General features: G+C 40.2%; 1 protein-coding gene across 2 annotated transcripts in view; it reads right to left on the bottom strand.

Annotated features, from left to right (window-relative positions):
- Positions 1–19,556, bottom strand: part of ARHGAP10 (Rho GTPase activating protein 10) — a 209,350-nt gene that overhangs the window by 29,545 nt on the left and 160,249 nt on the right. For both annotated transcript variants that reach the window (XM_067551928.1, XM_067551931.1), the window contains one exon: positions 4,060–4,219. In XM_067551928.1, coding sequence (XP_067408029.1) covers positions 4,060–4,219 — 160 coding nt within the window. The remainder of the gene's footprint in view (positions 1–4,059; positions 4,220–19,556) is intronic.

The raw sequence follows: 19,556 nt of genomic DNA on the forward strand, positions 1-19,556 counted from the left end.
TGGGCCTACATCTGGGTTCTGCTGTGGGTGACCTAGCCAACAACGTCATCAGGGAGTATGCTCTCCACTCCTTTGGCATACAGGGTGATCTGGTCCTTAACATATGGAAGGATAGCCCCCAATAAGACCAATATAGCCATGGTAGCAAGCCATACAAGCATTGGCCTCATTGAGACTGTCCAGCCCAGTGACATTCCCATGAGATTTTGGTCAGTGCTCTGAAAGGGGGCTTCACAGTACCCTCTTTGGGGTCATTCTACAATGGCAGGGGAAAGAGATCTCTGCCTGATGCTAGCAAGAAGGAATATGACAGCAACAGTGAGGAGGAGGTCTTTGAAGGTCTGCACTGAGTGATAGTATGGAGCCAGAGTCAGTCGTCTCTTTGGAACCAGGAATTCTTCCAGAGATGACATGGATGTCTCTACAGCATATTCCAGGTTCCTGCTCAGCTCTGCAACAGGTACCAGTACCAGATCCCTTGCTCCACCTGATTGCTGAGGGCCTCTATCCTTGCAGAAATGATTTCTTGTGTCCTCCTTCCGGGCCCTTCCCTTCACTCCAGGGATTTTTAGGAACATCCTTCAGCTAAGAGTGTTAAGATAAGATTTCTTCACAATGCTGGTTGGAAGAACCACCATTTTATGGCCTCTGGAGAGAAGAGTCGGTCAGACACTCGTTGGGTTCTGTCTCACTGCCCCAGGTGGTAGAGGTAGCTAAGGGAGGGTCACAGACACTCCACCCTTTATGCTCTTACACAGGAGCCCAAGGAGGCACATTGTGCATGTGCGGCCCTGATAGACATGGCTATTCAAAACAATCTTATCTCAGGCACATGGGCACCTACACTGGGAACCACACTGACATGCTTGAGGAAAAACAAAAACCTTAGTAAGCTTAGAATTATTAGACAGGCATATGAAGCATCAGCTTCCAGGCATATAGCATATATTCTGTTATAGTAATTCCTATGCTGCAATTAATTTAGAAGAGATTCATGGTTTTGTTTTTAAAGGTGAGACAAGGAAGGGAGGGGAATGAGTGTTACAAAAAAGGCTACTGGAAAATACTGTGGTGACAACAGCTATTTCCCAAGAGACATCAACATTTCTCTGTGTGTTCGGGGGGGGTGGGGAAGAATCACAAAAAGGTCTCCTTGCCATGGACTACTCTATCACATGTAACTGAGGATAACCTGTTTAAAGAAAACTGCTTTATTGATAATAACTGACTTTGGAACATCTGAAATATCTTGAACTACGATGCAATACCTTCCTAGGAAACAAAGCCAACGATTCTTCTGCAGCAATGAAGTCACCCAACTCCTCACACACTGTACAGATAACTAATAGCTCCACAGTGATTCATCTCCAACAGGTACCACCGCCAAGTTATAAACATCAGCAGAAACTTGAGAAACCAGATTCTCCTGCATTTCATCTGCCCTCGGCTCAGAGTGGTATTTGCAAGAGCTGGGTGGAGAACAGCACTTCCATTGTATGGAGGATTTTGGGATTTAGAAATTTGGTTTCATTCTGATTCAGAACAAAACCCCAAAATTTTGAAATCCTCCACAAAACAGAATTACTCTTTTCTACCCAGCACTCTAATGGGAGTGCTGGCTCTGGGACAGTCTACTTGATAGGTTGGCCCAGAGCCAGGGACATTAGAAAGACCGCTTGAGGCTGCTGAAGAGCCGGGCGGGCAAGCTGGCAGGAAGCCAGATAGATTTAAATCTTCCTGACAACCAGGGTTCTATCAGAAACCGGCCTGGTGTCCAGCAGAATTTCATCAAAATCAACATGGTGCCATGGAATGTTTTAAATTAGATGAATTGGCCAATTCTAACAATAAGTGTTTAGTCCAAATTTTTCTGATCAGATCTAGTATTGACACACTAGCACTGCATTAGAAGCTCTACACATTGCTTTCCTGCAATACTTTTCATCTTTGTCTGTGCTTGCAGAAAGCTGATTCCTCAACCACTGTGCAAAGTTTAAGATAAATGAGGTAGGAGTCAGTCTGAAATCTTCCTCCTCAAACTGCAAATCATCAGCAGAGCTCTTCCTCAGCTGTGACTGCAGTCTAAGGCCTGTAGCAGAGTCCACTTTCCTTGCAAAATCTCTCCTGGGGAGGTTGTGGCTAGCAGATCAATGAAGTGACAAATCCACCAGCCATTCCATTGCCCTTTCTCCAGCCCACAGCCTTCCCCCAACACATGCAGACAGAGAGTTCTGTGCAGAGTACACTATTCCACAGTGCACAGGGACTGAAAAAGTCTTCCAGGTATATTTTCCACAGCCTCTTCCTTCTCCCACACTCCTCATTTCCCTGTGTGGAAAGTGGACTCTGCTACAGGCCTTAGACTGCAGTAGCAGCTGACCAATAGCTCTGCTGATGGTTTGCAGTTTGAGGAGGAAGATTTCAGACTGACTCCTACCTCATTTATCTTAAACTTTGCACGGTGGTTGAGGAATCAGCTTTCTGGAAGCACAAACAAAGATGAAAAGCATTGCAGGAAAGCAACACGTAGAGCTTCTAATGTAGTGCTAGTGTGTCAATACTAGATCCGGTCAGAAAAATTTGGACTAAGCATTTTGACTAAACATCTCTGGGTCTACAGGAAAGCGGGGGGAGGGAGGGAGGGCAGGGAGAGAGAACCTTTATCACGTAGAATGTGATTGAGAGAATGTGTTGTTTTGAAACCACTATGTCAAGGCCCAGATCTTCCACATAACTAGGCACCTCAAACTTCTCAAGCCAAGTGAGTGGGAGAGGCAAACAGTTTTGACTAATAAACAAGGAATATAAAGTGACTTTTTGATTCTCAGCAAACATGAAGTAACAGCAGTACTTCCCATTGAGCAAAAACTACCATATCCTCAGAGAAAAAAAGTAGAAAGATGCAGCGATGCACTGTTAGGAAAATGCACAGGGGCAAAATATATATATATATGCCCAATCCAGAGGCAACATTGCCCACAGCACACACATATAAATCAGAGCAAATAGACCTAGCTGTAATTACATGAACACTTTAAAGACTTTTGTTCTTTCACCCCTTTTGGGAAAAATGTTATTACAATTAATAACCAGGGATGTATATAGTATATATATCATATGAGCAGGCCAAGCCACTCAGAATGTCATTAAGGAAAATATACGTAACAAAAAAAGCAAAATCTCTTCCCCAAACTTACTTCATTCACCTTTTTGCCTTTCAAGGTTGGAGATTTTTTTCATGACATTTTAAATTTTGCATGAATAGTAAACAAGGGTATTCACTCAGAGTTTGATTTATGATAAAAATGTCAGACTCCTTATGTTTCAGGCATGGTTGTGTTGTGAATTGAACCAAGGTGTACTAAAACTTGCAATGTCACTTTTTGCTGAACTAGAATCAAGCTCACTAAATGCTACAAAGCCTATTCAAAAGTGACAAATTTCAAATTAATTGAAAATACAGGCATTTTTATATGTTAATGTATTATATAGATCTAAGTCTGCCCTTGAATAACAATGTTCAGCTCCTATTAACTTTAATAGGTGCTGTATGTATGTATCCAAGGACAGAATAGGTTCCTACATCTTGATGGTAACATACTACCACCCAGAGCTACTTTTGTGTGTAGACACTTCTTCAGGCTAAATATATGGGGGAACCCAGTAGTTTAAAACCAACTTGAAATAAAACAATGGTAATGTATTATGCACAGAATAGTTCACAAATACAGTGCCTAAATAAAATATTGTAAATCATGAAACTTCTAATAGTAAAACACCTTGACTTTCCACAGGAAAAAATCTAAAATATAATTTAGCAGCTGTAACTATTTGATGCAGAACTGTATTTTGAGAACCATTTGAGACATACAACAGATCAATTTTGTATTGATTTACTCCTTTGCTCTCCATAGTTATAGCAATGGAAAGCAAGTATATTCCCTTTAAAAAATTACTCAGTTGCATCCAAACTAGGGGGGAGAGGGAATACATTTTTATGCATGTTCATGTCAGTGCACAGTCTCCTCTTTCAGAACCAACTGAAATAATGTTACTTACTGATTTGCTGCCCAGTCCGCTAGGTCTCCACTGTCCAGAATAAGGTCATTTTTTTCTGGCTCAGGGGGGCTACTGGAGACTGCAGGTGTAGGAGATTGAGAAGAAAGAGAATCCATGCTGCCAGTAGGAGTGTCCTCCCTGGGAGGGCTGTGATTGTCAACTAGAAGAGGAAAGTACAAGGATACCACAAGTCAGGAAGATATCACAAAAAAAATCTAGTGCACAGTAAATTACTTAATTAGCCAAAGTACAACAGGGTATATTACAATGAAACCTCTACAAGAGACAACTTTGTTTTACAAATATCTCCCCAAAATATACATTACTAGTATCACCCTAAAGTATTACCAAAAGTATGGAACACAGTTTTGCTCCACTTTTATTAGAAGGTTACCTCCACTAAGCAACCCAATTCTGGCATTCCTCCAAGTGGTTATTTATGACAGATTTCCTGTTCAGACTGGGATTCTTTGGGTCCCCTATCTTTGTTAAATAAAATAGTCTTAAAACAAATAATCTAACACAAACACTCCGGGAAATGATCTTTCACAAGATTAAGCAGAAATCATAATCCTATCAAATGCAAGACTGTGGAATTTACAGAGGTCACAAATAAGCAACAAACCTATAAAAAGCAGACAGTTGTGAACCACATGATATCCTTAGGACATTTTAGGGTATTGCTGCTGCTAATCTGTAATTGACCCCATTGTTTTCTGATCAGCTGATTGTTTTACAGGCTGTTCCTAGAACATCATATTCAGAGATGATTTATTTAGCTGGCACCTTAGTTTCTGTGCCACTAGAGACCCTTTAAGAAACAGCGCATCTATTAAATTGCAAATGATGACAAAGAAAATTACAGGTATGCTGCACCACTGTAAACTACTGTGAATGAGATCCCCCAGACAAAAAACACATCCCATATTGTGTCGTTCTGCTTAGATCTATCTATTTAGAGAAAACAGCTTTTCATTTTTAAATGTACAGTTAGAAATGTCTGGAGGGATGTATAAAGTAAGAAATATTACAAATATTAAAACACCCAGTAAAACAAGGCCCGAATCCTGAAAGGGGCTTTTGGATACTACCATATCATAAATATGCGTTAGTATAATAAATATTCAAGACAACCATCAGAGGATTCCCTCCATTCACCTTAATTATTCTCTCATTTCCATTCTACTCCCACTAACACACGTCAACACACCCCTCAGCAGTGGTGATTAATACCATATTAAGAATATTATATAGTGATGACCCCTCAACCTCATCATCAAGTTCAACCCCTTCAGGAAAAAGCTATGAAAAATGAACCCCAAATCCTACCGTGCCATGTCTCTATAATTATCTGATCAATGGTCTCTAAATTGTAGCATTAGTATGCTGTATGTTCTGTACACAGTACTGTACATGAAAAAACCCTTATAAACATATGTTCTAATTCGCTAATTGATATAATTAATCCCCACAGAGAATGGCTGAGTTTAATATAATCTAATCTGAGTTGAGTGTTCTAGTATTGCATTCATTTGCTTTCATTTTCCTTTTTTTCTTCTTTAAATATTGTCAACTAGGAACAGCCTTCAGAGGATAAAAGCCATTGTCCTCAACCTCATAACTACTTTATCCAAGTCAATTCCTTCTGCTGAAAAAGCAGAAATTCAGCAAGGCAGTAAACTGCTGCTTTCCCAGCCATCTCTTCACCATCCCCCCTTTTTTTGAAAGAACAACTTCCCTAGAGATTAAAATGACATACAACTAAAGACACGCAAGTGATAAAAGTGATCATCTGAAAATTTCTCCCCGAAGTAGCTGTTAATTTAAGGATCTAAATTAGCCTGTAGTAGCAAAGTATAAAACTCTGAGGAGGAGATTGCTAACCTCAGAATGAGTCATTCATATTCTAACCTAATCCTGTTCACTCATACAGCAGCTGCATTACTTTACTTCTGTGCAATGATGCTTTGAGTTGATAATTTTTAGATGTTGCGGTTCAAATTTGCATGGCATGACATGAGAACTGTACAAGTGTCAGGTAAAAACTAATTCATGATGTCTCATTTACGAGTATGTGTGTCAAAATCAGAAACATATTCTAGAGATTAGACAGTAATACTGCAATCTTATTTCATAAAGTCATTTAATTCTTTAAAACTAAATAGACTAAATCGTAAAGCACATATCCCCTTAAAGTCTTGCTTTTCAGAACCAGTTACATTGATGTAACTGAGATCCTTAGTCAACAATCACATCCTTTCAGAGGCTTCATCTGCTTCTGTGATTTGCTAAACATTCACAATCACAAACCATCAAATGGGAATATAATCTATATAAAAGCACCAAGACAGGTCAAGAACATAAAGCACTTCTATGAGTGCACAAATATTCAGGGTTGTTTTTTTATTTTAGTTTGTATGTAGAGCGTGGCAGTATTTCCAGCTGGCAGGCACAGTATAAAGTCCTTCACACACACGGTGAAATCCTGGCTCCACTACAGTCAATGACAAAACTCCCACTGATTTCAAGGGGGTCTGATTTCACCTGTAGATTTACAATTTGTCACAATTTCTTTCCTAGATATTGATATGGATGTGCCTGCATCAGTTTAAAACAACATAGTGCATTGTAAAAATTAAAATGAGTGATACAAATAGGGTATTTTCCTATTTATAAAAAGGATATCAGAAGATCAGACACAGCTCTTCTGGAGGTGAACAAATGAAAGAGTCAGGAATTCCAAACCAGCACTAGTCTGCCAGGGAGTCTGCTTCCTATAATGAATGAATTGTTGCCTTCTAGTGACATAAAAGATTTTTTGCTACACATAGATAGTATCAGTAACAGTTTTGGGATCTAACTTGTTTCTCCCAAATTCTAAATTAACTTTAATAGATTCATAGAGTTTAAAGCCAGAAGAGAGCTGTAGTGAAGTTGGGGCCTTTTAAGCCTACCTCAGTTGAGAGTCTAAGTTTGGGAAACTAGATAAAAATCCACAAAATATCATGATAACCTAAAACAATAAATATTGATGAGAAAAGGTGCAAAAGGGAGACAGAAAGACTGAATTAGTGTTAACAAAAAGGCCCACTGAGACACTTCAAGGACTGTGTTAAGATCATGCCCAGAAAACAAGAGAGAAGTGTGGGACTCAAAATTAACGGACCAAAATTGATGTGTTAGAAATTGACCTTAATTGGTGAATAAAATAATGAGAGAACAGGTTATTCTGCCCATCACTCCCTTTTGGGGCCCATTTTGATGTCCAATTCTGGTGTTCACATTGTAAAAAGGATGTTGAGAAACTGGAGAGAGGGCAAAAATTATCTGAAGGCTGGATAAAATGCCTAACTCATTTTGTTTAGTGTCTCAAAAAGAAGAGTCAGAGGTGACTTGATTAGAGGAAAAAGGAATAGCAGGAACCAATGACTGATCTATGAATCCTTCTTAAAACGTGGACACCAGAACTGTACACAGCATTCCAGTATCAGTCTCACCAATGCCATAATAAAGAGGTAGAATCACCTCCCTACTCCCCTGTTTATAAATCCAAGGATCCCATTAGCCCTTTTTGCCACAGCTTGCTTTGGGAGCTCATGTTGAGTTGCTTGTCCATTCTGACCTCTAAATCCTTGTCAGTTTTTCAGAGTCACTGCTGTCCAGGATACAGTCCCCCATTCTGTAGGTACTGTCTGCTTCCTTATTCCTATAACTTTGCATTTAGCTGCATTAAAATGCATTTTAATTTGAGTGGCCCAGTTGCAAAATGTCCTCTTCTCATCCTTATCTACCATTCTGTCAATCTTTGTGCCATCCACAAGTGTTACCAAGCAGTGACTTTATATTGCTTTGCAGATCATTGATGAAAATGTTCAACAGCATTGGGGTGAGTACTGAACTCTGCAAAACCCCACTAAAAGCACCCCCATTCAATGATTCCCTATTGACAATTACTTTTTGAGATCTGTCACTTAGCTAGTTCTTAATCCATTTAACATGAGTTTTTACTGATACCATGTAGTGCCAATTTTTAATCAATGAGGTACTAAATCAAATGCCTTACAGAAGTCTAAGTATATTACATCTACACAGTTACCTTTAAAAAACAAGCGTGTAATCTCATCAAAGAATGATATTAGGGTTGACAAAATCTATTTTCCATAAAAGCATGTTGACAGGCATTAATTATAATCTTACACTTTCTTTCTTTATCAAGTGACTCCTGTCACAGTTCAGAGAAACTGCACCTTATTACTCCTCAATGGTCTAGCAAGGGCACCCACTCTAGACTCCAGGCTCCTCAGTCATCACCACTCCCCCTCTGGACTGGGATTTCCAGACTGCTCCCTGCGTATATTGTGGCCTAAAGACAGGCTGCCTAAGACGACCTGCTTTATTTTTCTTCTCAGAGACAGCAGACACTGTAATTGCCAACAATTATAAGTTACCATCCAGTTCTTTCTTAGCAAGCACTTTTATTGAGGTAGAAGTATTACAGAACTTACATACATGCTAATAAGCTTACCAGAGATAGCCTCCTAACACCAGCAATGGCTCTGGTTCGTAATTAGTCCTTCACACCCCACATGGGTTTTTCTTGAGGTTGGTAACAGCTGTCGCTCAGAACTAGCTACCCCATGAGTTACTGAGTCCTTGTTTTGGCTTTTGAATAGGTAATCAGTCAGACAATGGGTTTCTCTTCAAGGCACAACTCCAAAACAATGGCTCTAGAGGTGAGTAAATTGTAGTCCCCTATTCCCCAGTATTTCATAAGAACCCCACTCAACTAAAGTTCAATCTTGTCTTATTATTGGGTTTCGTTTTTTTTTTTTTTTTTTAAAAAGACTCCTTTGAAGCACATAACACTTCCAAGTGTTTACATTAATCCTGTCTCCCCCTTAAAAGAACCATCCCACAATAATACATACACATTTGCATTTTTAATATGACTTCCTAAAATACTTTAACTTAATTCAATAGTTTGTCCAGGATATGGCAGGATATAGTCATATCTGTCACAAACTCCATACCAAGATTTCCATTCATTTGCTGGGGATTGATGTCATGCTAACCAGCCTGTATTTACCTGGGTCATGCTGCTTATCCTTTTTAAATACTGATATAACATTAGCACTCTTCCAATCTTCTGGAATTTCCCCAGTATTCCAAAATTTATTAAGAATTAACAACAGTGGGCCAAAGATTTCCTAAGACAACTCTTTTATACCTCCTGAGTGCAAGTTAATTTGGGACCACTGATTTTAAGATGTTTATCCTTAGTTGATGTTGTTTAACAGCCTCCTTAGTTACTAATGAACTGGAAAGATCTTTTTTATTCTCAAGTGATGTGACTACATCATCCTGCTTCTTTCCAAATACAAAAATATTTATTGAACACTTCTGCCTTTTCTGCATCATTAACAATTTTACCATATCCATCTAGTAATGAGCTATTTGCTAGGATTTATTTTGCTCCTAACATACTTCAAAACTCCTTATTGTTCTTAGCACTTCCAGCCACGGCGTTTCTCCTGAAGTTTTTAGCTTCCATTATCAATTTTCTACATTTCAGAACTTCTAATTTATATTGATAGCTATCTATTTAGACTTTTCCCCCCATTGGTTATATATTGCTTTGAAAAGCCAATAAAATTCTGAAAGATTCAGAGGGTAGAGCAACCTTGAAAGCATTGCTATGCCCAGTTTATCTACTGTGTCAAGAACTTTACTGGCACATTGGGTTGGTTTTTTTTTTTTTTTTTAATTCAGCAAATGAATTGACTCCTACTATTGTTAATGTTTTTTTCTGTTGTGTTTTCCCCCCATTTCTTTTTCTACCCCCTCCCTCAAAGCCTCTTTGTTATAGGGAGCTTCTCTACAGGAAAACAGGCAAAACATGGTTACTTTTGAAGTTCATTGATGCTGTTCCTTAAGTCAGCTATCTTCCTGATCGCTTCCTTCAGTGTATCATTGAGTAGACTGTTGTCTTGACCTTTCCATGGGTGTTCCTCAAAGTCTTCATCCCCACCCCACTTCTTTCGCCCTATCTCTGGGTGCTCTCATCTGCAAGCCTAACTTTGACTATCATCTTTATGCTGATAACTCACACATCTCCCTCTATTCATTCCAACATCTCAGCCAGTTTCTAGGACAATTCTGTGTAGACTGCCCTCAAGCATCCAGCCACTAAGTTAAACTCTGCAAGACCAAAACTGAGTTCTTGATCCCCCTTCTTTTCCCCAGCCCTACACCCTCTACCCCTATCTCTCTATAACTGTATGCAACACCACCATCCTCTGAGTCATACAAGCTCACAGACTGGGTATCATTTTTTTCCTGGACTTCTTGCTAGACCCATACATCCAGGCTGTTTCTACATTTTGCCTCTTCTTCCCACACAAGTACAAGATCTAACCTTCCCTTTCAGTCGACACAACTAAAACTCTGGCTCTGTGCTGTAATGGCACCATGAAGGGCCAGAGGGCGTGGGGCCAGCCCGCCCTATTCGATTATCAGACCCACTGAGAAAGTGAGGTGACTCCTATTAATAGCTGAGAGAGCTCAGCCTAAGAGGAGAGCTGCAGGAAGCAAGTGGGCTTCTGTGAAGGCCTTGGCACAGCAGGGAGAGATGCAAAGGGAAAGGCCTCTGGGCCCCTGCAAACTGCTTTGGTCAGGGGAATAGTTTTGTTTTGTGAGCTTCGTGTTTGAATAATAAACTGAGCTCTGATGAAAAAGGGGCTAAGAAAGACAGGCCAGCAGCCCTACATGTGTTGGAGAATGCAGGTAGGCGATAGGCCCCTGGAACTGAGGTGAAATTAAAGCAGTTTCAGGAAAGAGCAGGATTCACCTTCTCCCCATTGGTTGTCTTTTTTTAATACAAAGAGAAAAGAAAGGGGACATTGTCAGTCTACTGGCAGAATAGCAGCAGCAGATGCAGGCACTCCCCCCTCCAACTCCTGCAATGTCAACAGAAATAGCAGGTCAGCCTGCCACTCAACAGCAGTGGCAGGAACTCCAACACTAACAACTGAAGAACTTGGCTCCAAGGAGTCTTACTGGACCTGAAGAGGGTGACTCAGGCAGGCCTTGCCCTAGCAAAGTTGGGGCTAGAAAACAATGCTGAGGCCTTCCTCAGCACTTTTGTGAGTGGCCAGTGCTGCCTGCTGGAATGAGTTGATTGGAGAGCCTGGGTGGCACCATTTCTAATGGGAGAGGTCCAGGCAGGGTACCAAATAGTGTGTGAGGAGCAGTCCAGCTTATATACCAAGGTAAAAGCTGCTATTTTAGGCAGACTGAGACTGACTCTGGAGACATACAGGTGCTGGTTCCAGGTCAAACAGTTTCCACAGGGAGCATGGATGTGTGCCGTGGCCCAATGGTTGCAGGATCTCACTGCTCATTGGTTATGTCCACAGACTACCTCAGTAGAGAGAGTTATAGACTTGCAGGTCCTGCCTGTGGGACCCAAAGCTGGGTAAGGCGTTTTTGCCCACTTCCCATGGGCAAGGCAGTGGAGAGAGTGGAAGCCTTTTTGGAGGCCATGGGACCTGAGCAGCATATGTCAGTCCAGGAGTGTCTGATTGAGGAAGGCAAGAAGAAATGTGTGCCAGACCAGGAGTGCCCGCACTTTGGATGTGTGTTATATCCTGTACCCACTCCCATACATTTGAGTCTAATCAACTCAGCGTAGCATTGCTGTATGTCACATAAAGGAAACTGAATAATGAGACCAAAGTAAAACTGAGTTCTTGGGGAACTGAGTAGAAAAGATCTCAAAAGCTACCCCAACACTAGGCAGGTGGTGGGAAACTCTCAAGTGGAGAGAATATTGGGTGGCCATAGACAGCATTTAGAAGGGTTACTGGCACCCAATCAGTCCTCCAACCTATGGGGGGTTGCCCTGGGGGCGGCCAGGAAATCTCAGTAGTATATTTCCAATGCATCAAACCTGGCAACGTCAGAAAAAAGTGCTCATTAATGGAGCAGTGCAATTATGTGGGGTGCTATTTCAGCCAAACAGGGAAGCCGGGATCCCCTGAGCAGCATGTGTAGCATATTGGACCATTATGGAGGAAGGGCTAAGATGTGTGCTTTTGATGTGGGAAAGTAGGACTGTATTAAAGGGATGCCCTGGCACCTCAGGGAAGTAAGTGAGGGCCCTGCAAAACATGGGCCCTGCAAATGAAGCACAACATTCCCCAGGACAGAGAGTCAAAGGTGAAAGAAGTGTATATTTTGTTAACAGAACTGAGCAAGTCCCAGGTACCTGAAATGACACAGCAGGAGAGAGGGGATCCATCCTGATCCAGGAATATGAGAGAGGATTTGGATCAAAAGACCAGCACACCCGGGGAAGTTGTGTGCAAGGCTAATGAGAACACAATGGAGATCTTTGCACAACCCAACAGCCTACTGACTCAGGTGGCAGAATGCTTGGAGGAGCTGGAGGAAACATGCTCCTCAAGGGACAAGGTTTTGGGCACAAGCCACACAGAGGGAACAAGAATTGGTCCTCATCAGGGTGAAGGAAGAGAACAGTGAGCAACAGTGCTTGATGCTGGAGGAGGTCTCAAGGAAGCTCTACACTGAAGCCCTCCCACAAAGACAGCACATGTCAGAGAAAGATGAGAAGATCCTTGAGGCTGAGATGACTGCCCTAAAAAGAAAAGCACTGTGCCCTGAAGAGAATATAGACTATAGCATGGTCTGCCCTTTTAAGGGCCAGAAGATCTGGGTCTAGCTAGACAGCTAGCCCTGTTTGAACCCAGCTGGGAAGGGTCTGTTCTGAGAGAGCTTAGTTGAAGAGGAGAGTTGCATGAAACAAGTGTGGCAGGCCCTGAAGTGGGGGGAGAGATGCAAGAGGAAAGACCTCTGGGCCCCTGCAGCCTGCTTTGGTCAGAAGAATAGCTTTGCTTTATGAGTTTCGAATAATAAACTGTGCCCTGGGAACAGATCCAGACTTTGGCCATGGTACTAGTTCTTCCTGGTCTGCAGGAAACAGGCCCGTAGCCTACACGTCCTCATCACTTTGAGTCTGATTACTTCAACTTTTTCCTCCTTTACGGCCTTGACCACAGAAACCTTGCTATCTGCTCATGTCCATTAAAATTTGTTGCTATCAAGATGATCTTCTTGGCTCATGCTCTAACCATTATATTCCCTAGTCTCTCTGAGGGCTTCCCTTCACCTCTTCAGATTGTGCTTACAGCCCTTTATAATTTAGCCCAACCCTAACTAGCAAATCTAGTGATTTATCACAATGTTGACTCTCATATTTGATCCAGTATGCCCTGCCTTTACTGTCCACCATTCAGTTGCTCCATCAAGCACTTTCTTTCATGTCAACCTTTAAACATGGGGAAACTCCCTTAGAAAAATCCATATAAGCACTACCTCCTTGTCTTTTAAAACCCTCTTTTAAAACTCTGTTATAGTAATAGATCCTGTCAAACTAACTGGATATCTTTTTTTTTTTAAATGAGATTATAAATTTGGTTGATAAATGTGTTTATATAATATATTTAGACATCTGTAAGGCATTTGACTTTATACCACATGACATTTTGATTAAAAACTAGAATATAAAATTAATATGACATGTTAAATGGATTAAAAACTGGTTAACTGATAGGTCTCAAAATGTAATTGTAATCTGTGAATCATCATGGAGTGGGTGTGTTTCTAGTGAAGTCCCGCAAGGATGAGTTCTTGGCCCTACACTACTTAAAGTTTTTATCAGTGACTTGGAAGAAAACATAAAATCAACACTGATAAAGTTTGCTGGTGACACAAAAATTGGGGAAATGGTAAACAACAGAGAGGACAGGTCACTGATTCAGAACTATCTGGACTGCTTGGTAAAGCTGGGTGCAAGTAAACAATATGCATTTTAACATAGGTAAACGTATACCTCAAGGAACAAAGAATGTAGGCCATATTTACAAGATGGTGGACTCTATCCTGGGAAGCAATGACTCTAAAAACTATTTGGTAGGTCATAGTGGATAATCAGCTGAACACGAGCTTCCACTGCAATGCTGTGGCCAAAATGGCTAATGTTATATTTGGATGCATAAACAGGGGTAGAGAGGTTATTTTATCTTTGTATTTGCATTAGAGGAAGTTCTACTGGAATACTGTGTCTAATCTGGTGTCCACAATTCAAGAAGGATGGAGATAAATAAGAGAAAAACGATTAATGATTAAAGGATAAGAAAACATGCCTTATAGTGATGGACTCAAGAAGTTCAATATATGTAGCTCATCAAAGAGAAGGTTACAGGGTGACTTGATCACAGTTTATAAATACCTATATGGATAACAACTATTTGATAACGAGCTTTTCAAACAGTCCAAAGCTGAAAGTTGAAGCTAGACAAATTCAGACTGGAAACAAGGAATAATTTTTTTAACAATCAGGGTAATTAACCATTGGAACAATTTACCAAGGGTTGTGATGGGTTCTTCGTCACTGGTAATTTCAAAATCAAGACAGGATGTTTTTCTAAAAGATACAATCTGAGACTTATTTTGGGGAAGTTCTATGGCTTGTTTTATACAAGTGGTCAGACTAGATGATCATGATGGTCCTTTCTGGCATTGGAATTTATGTATGAATCTATGCTACTTATAAAAGCCTGTCCTCTCTCTCATCTTTTTACTCCCTTAACTCTTTAACTACCATACTCCTACCTTTCTTCCTCTCCTTACTTCTACTCCCAGTTAAAAAGGAAAAGAAAAAAGGTTTAGTTAAACAAAAACTGTAACAAAAGTGTGACAATTACCAGTGTTCAATAAGTTTGTATGTTATTTCACCTTCCCAACTCTCTCTCTTCTCCCCCACCCCAAAATCAGGGATTCTTAAGGATGGAAGACTCTAAATATATAAAATGTAATAATATTATCCACATCAGAATCTGAACTCAGCTGCCATTTTCCTGCTAGGCTAGCCAAATTTTTTTATTTATTTTATTTTGTTGTTGCTGCGGGGATTGGAATGCATGTTCCGTTCAAAGAGTATTTTTTGTTGGCTTCAAAAACTGAAAGAAACCGGAATATCTTGACAAACATCAAGAATCAGTCTTTGGTTTTAATCCAAGGATTTTAAATAAGAAAAAAATCCATTTGTAACATGAGCTAAGAAAATCAGACAGCTCACACCTTCTCTCTCAAGCTATCAACCAGTTTTTCTGCAAACTTTAACTTAAGTAAACTAGAGTTACAGATTGCACCATCTAAAGTAATCTTTAAGATCAGCCTTACTAACAGCATCTATGAGTCAAAAGTAGTTTATATATTGTTGCTACAGAAGTTTTCACTTTTATAATGTGAAAGGTTCACACATTCCACTGAGATACCAAAATGATGAGTATGGTATAATTATAAGCTAATCAAAATGTTTTCATGGATTTGAAGGTATCATGTTGGCTGTACAGATATGCCAAACTGGGAGGTTAAAGACCTCCATTCCGTTTTTTCATTCTGCATGTTGTAATAAATGAAGTCTAACGTAGGTAAGTAGCAAATAGAGTTGAGATATTCATTCACCATAAGTAACAATTTATCTTCAGTAACACAGATACCTAACTAAGTAGAAAGTAGTCTTATTTGTCTATGAATTTGTGATTGGTACCATTCAATGTTTTAATTTAAATAGAAACTTCACAGATTAGAAACAGAAAATGTACACATAATAAACATCCACAGCAGAGTGAGAAATTACATTTGATACTAGAGCTTCAACATGTACAGATGTACAACAGTAGAGTGAAATGGCATGAAAATATGACAGAGGATCTGTTGTCTTATAATGTAAACACAAGTTAAAGGGAATCACATGATATGAAGTATGGATCATGTTATTAAGTCAGTGGCAGCTAATAGGCATTATGTTATGACATGAACCACCACCTCTCTACTTCAAAAGGTCAATGGAATTTTTATGTGAATTAGATTATGAACTAAAGAGGACCAGTTAGGTTACAATGTCAACAGAACTCAAAACAAATTACCTTATACTGCTGAAGCAGAACATTCACATTTACATAATCACAACAGAAGTCAAAAGATCCTGAGACAAGATATTTAAGCTCCTAAAGGGAGAAAAAAACCTAGTCAACCTACTTCTGTTAGCCCTACCACAACTGTCACATAATGGATTTGATTAGCACCGCTGTTACAATTTGCACTTTGTGCCAACAATGGCAGATTAATCCCTGAAAGAATTCATCCTCTGGGAAGGGTAGCTGTGTTTGCACAGGCATCCGACTTCAGGAATTCCATCAGAAGAATGCAGCTTTATATTATGGTCAGGGCTCATCAGATGACTCAACAGTGGAGGCTCTATGGGAGCATATTAAATCAGCCCATCTCTAGATTGGGCTATGACTCTCCCAGACCAAAACACCCACTTTTGGGTGGTGCTAGCTAGTCAGATCCACCTGCATAGGGGTTGTGAGCCTCTTGTGCCAATGCCTCTCCCATTAAGGGTGGACTTCCCACCACTACTGTCCCCACTGATCATGTTGAAATGGCAGAAATCAAGAGTAATCTTTTATATTAAGATCTGAAGAAAGAACATCTACTTCTGAGGAAATTAGTCTCGATATAAATACCTTCTTTCCAACTGAAATGGGTAAACAGAACTCTGTTTGCTACTTACACCCAGTCTACACCCCCAAACTTGCATTTATTTCACTAAATCTGTTTCTAAATTGACTTTGTTAAACAAGTGCAAACCCCCTCACGTGGACACTCTTAGAGAAAGAGTGGCTGACATTTATTTAGCTTATTTTGGTAGCAAACCTTAACAAACAACCCTCAGATTAACACCCCTCCCAAAAAATTTCAGGGTTCCTCAGATACTAATGTCTGAAGATCTTGTTCCTACACACAGTGTGAAAGACAGCTCTATTACTGCATGTCATTACATGGGAAAGATCTTTGTTACTGTGTAACAAATCCCATAGACTTCTACTGCTTAGTATGTAGTTAGACTACATAAAAAGTGTTACTAGTTTTTCCATTAATTAAAATGTTAAAAAGGACTCTTGTACACTGCAACCAATACAGATTTCTATCAGATGTGGGACAGCAGACGACCTGTTTATCCATCAGGATGATGCTTCTTTTCGAAATACGTGCAGTAAAAGTCAGGGTTGAAGAACATTATGTAGGCCAATTTTTGCTTTATGCTAAAATAATTTTTAACATATGGCTACAATGACTGATCTCACTCTTTTCCTATAGAAAGACCAGCTTTGATTTGTTTAAAAAAAATGTTTGTGTGTATAAGTACATGCATGTATATATTATGCCCAATGTAGGGTTTTTTTTTTTAGAAAGATTATTTTCCCCTACCCCATAATGATTCAGGAATGCTAGAAAAGCAGCAGCAAGAGGCAGAACCTGCCTGAAGATTGGTTCGTTCAGCTTAAGGTCTGTAGCCCAAATGGGGGGAAAGGAAATGTGTCTTCTATCTGCAAGCCATTACAATCTCAGGGTACTTCTCCTTCCTCACTCATCATAAAGCTTTTTCAAAGGGTTTGTGTCAATTTTCAAAAGCCAGCTTTTCCAGCCATACTTTTATCCTCTGGACTATCAAGGAATTACTTTCATTTATATCTGTTCCTCTTCAGGTTCCCTCTTAAAATTTAGGGTGAAGAATTTTTAGATTGCCTAATTCCTTAAGTAAAAACCACACAGATATGCTGAGTTGTAGGGTCAACCTTTCACTGAGATAATTAAAAATGAAATGCTTCAGGAATCTAATCTCGTCATCCAGCTGTGGCAAACAGTTCAAGGCACAGTCACAGATCCAGAGCTGGGGCATCAGTTTAGAACTCAGTTACATTCTGAGATATGACAAATCAAAGGGGAACTGTGTGAACTGAAATCAGATACAAAAGTGTGGATTTCCTCTCTTTACTCTTTGTGAATTACAGTGACAAAGAGAGGGCTCTATCAATCACAATGAAAAACTATGGTGAGATTATACCCTAGAGTGGGGAACCCCCTATAGAAGATCCATAGGTCACCAAAGGAGGCAAATACATATGGAAGAGAAAGCAAGGATGGTTGCTGGTGAGAAGGTGGTGCCATGACTACAGTAGTGCAAAAATCTCCAATGTAGGCAAGCATTAGTGCTCCCCACATGCCATCAAATATCTTTAAACCCAGGGATATTTTGTTCAAAGTTTATCATTCTTTTCAGGACAGTGTCATACTGCACAGCTGAGAGACAAAGGCATATGCACTGGTAAGGGGTTTTTAAAGTGCCTTTCTTGTCAACATCATGCGTTCCATACAGGCTCTCCAACTGACAAACTGAGACCCTATCACCTTATTATCCACTTTTTTATACCAAAAAAAAACAAACAAAAACCAATAAATACTTTCCTGCCTTCATTGAGAAGGAAGTGCGAACACCAGCAGTAATTAAACAAGCTATATCAGTACTAACATTGATACAAAATTGATACATGCCCCACAACAGTTCCCCTTATCATCCCTCCTGTTCAGTGTGTATATAGGGGATTGCTGGAAGGGTTAATAAGGAGGTCTATGTTGGAGTGTTTTCAACATGCTGATGACCTTCAGCTCTGTTTCCATTTTGTCTGACCTAAAAAGTGTAGAGAACAGAATGACCATACTGGGTCAGAGCAATGGTCCCTTTAGCCTGGTATTTTATCTTCGAACAATGGCCAATGCCAGGTGCTTCAGAGGGAATGAACAGAACAGATAATCATCAAGTGATCCATCCCCTGTCATCCAGTCCCAGCTCCTGGCAGTCAGAGGTTTAGGGACACCCAGAGCATGGGGTTACATCCCTGACCATCTTGGCTAAAAGCCATTGATGGACCTATCCTCCATTAACTTATCTAATTCTTTACTGAACCCAGTTCTACTTTTGGCCCTCACAAGATCCCCTGGCAACGAGTTCCGCAAGCTGACCGTGTGTTGTGTGAAGAAGTACTTCCTTTTGTTTGTTTTAAATCTGATGTCTTTTAATTTCATTGGGGGACCCCATCTGAATATCTCAGCACTCCACTGTCAGGGGTAAGGAAATGCCTAAAGGAGAGGCCAGAAGATGTCTGGGAAGAAAGGACAAGAAGAGGAAAAAAGAAGGGCAGAAGGTAACGGGAGAACAGGAGCAAAATTTGGATGATTGAATGACAAAAGCTAAAGGGGAGCAAGAGCAAAACAGGGGAAGATCCCCCTAACTGTTCTATCAGACCTCTATATCCAGAATCCCAGTCTCTGGACTTTTCTCACCCACCCTGAATACCAGCAATGAAACACAAAAACATCCCATTAAAAGAAAGGCTACCCCATTCACTCCAGTGTTACTCCTCATTCATAGGATTTGGGCCTATTGCCTCAGCTGTTTATTCTGCAAGCATCTTTGCATGCCTGAATAAGGAATATTATCTTTCGAATGGAGGTTGGATAGTGCACAGCTGGCATGAAGCAAGGGTACATGTCAGTGGCTTCCATGC

This window comes from Emydura macquarii, unplaced genomic scaffold, assembly GCF_026122565.2.
Source record: "Emydura macquarii macquarii isolate MOO-44397 ecotype Brisbane River unplaced genomic scaffold, CSIRO-AGI_Emac_v2 contig_1363, whole genome shotgun sequence".
In the NCBI taxonomy this organism is placed as follows: domain Eukaryota; kingdom Metazoa; phylum Chordata; order Testudines; family Chelidae; genus Emydura; species Emydura macquarii.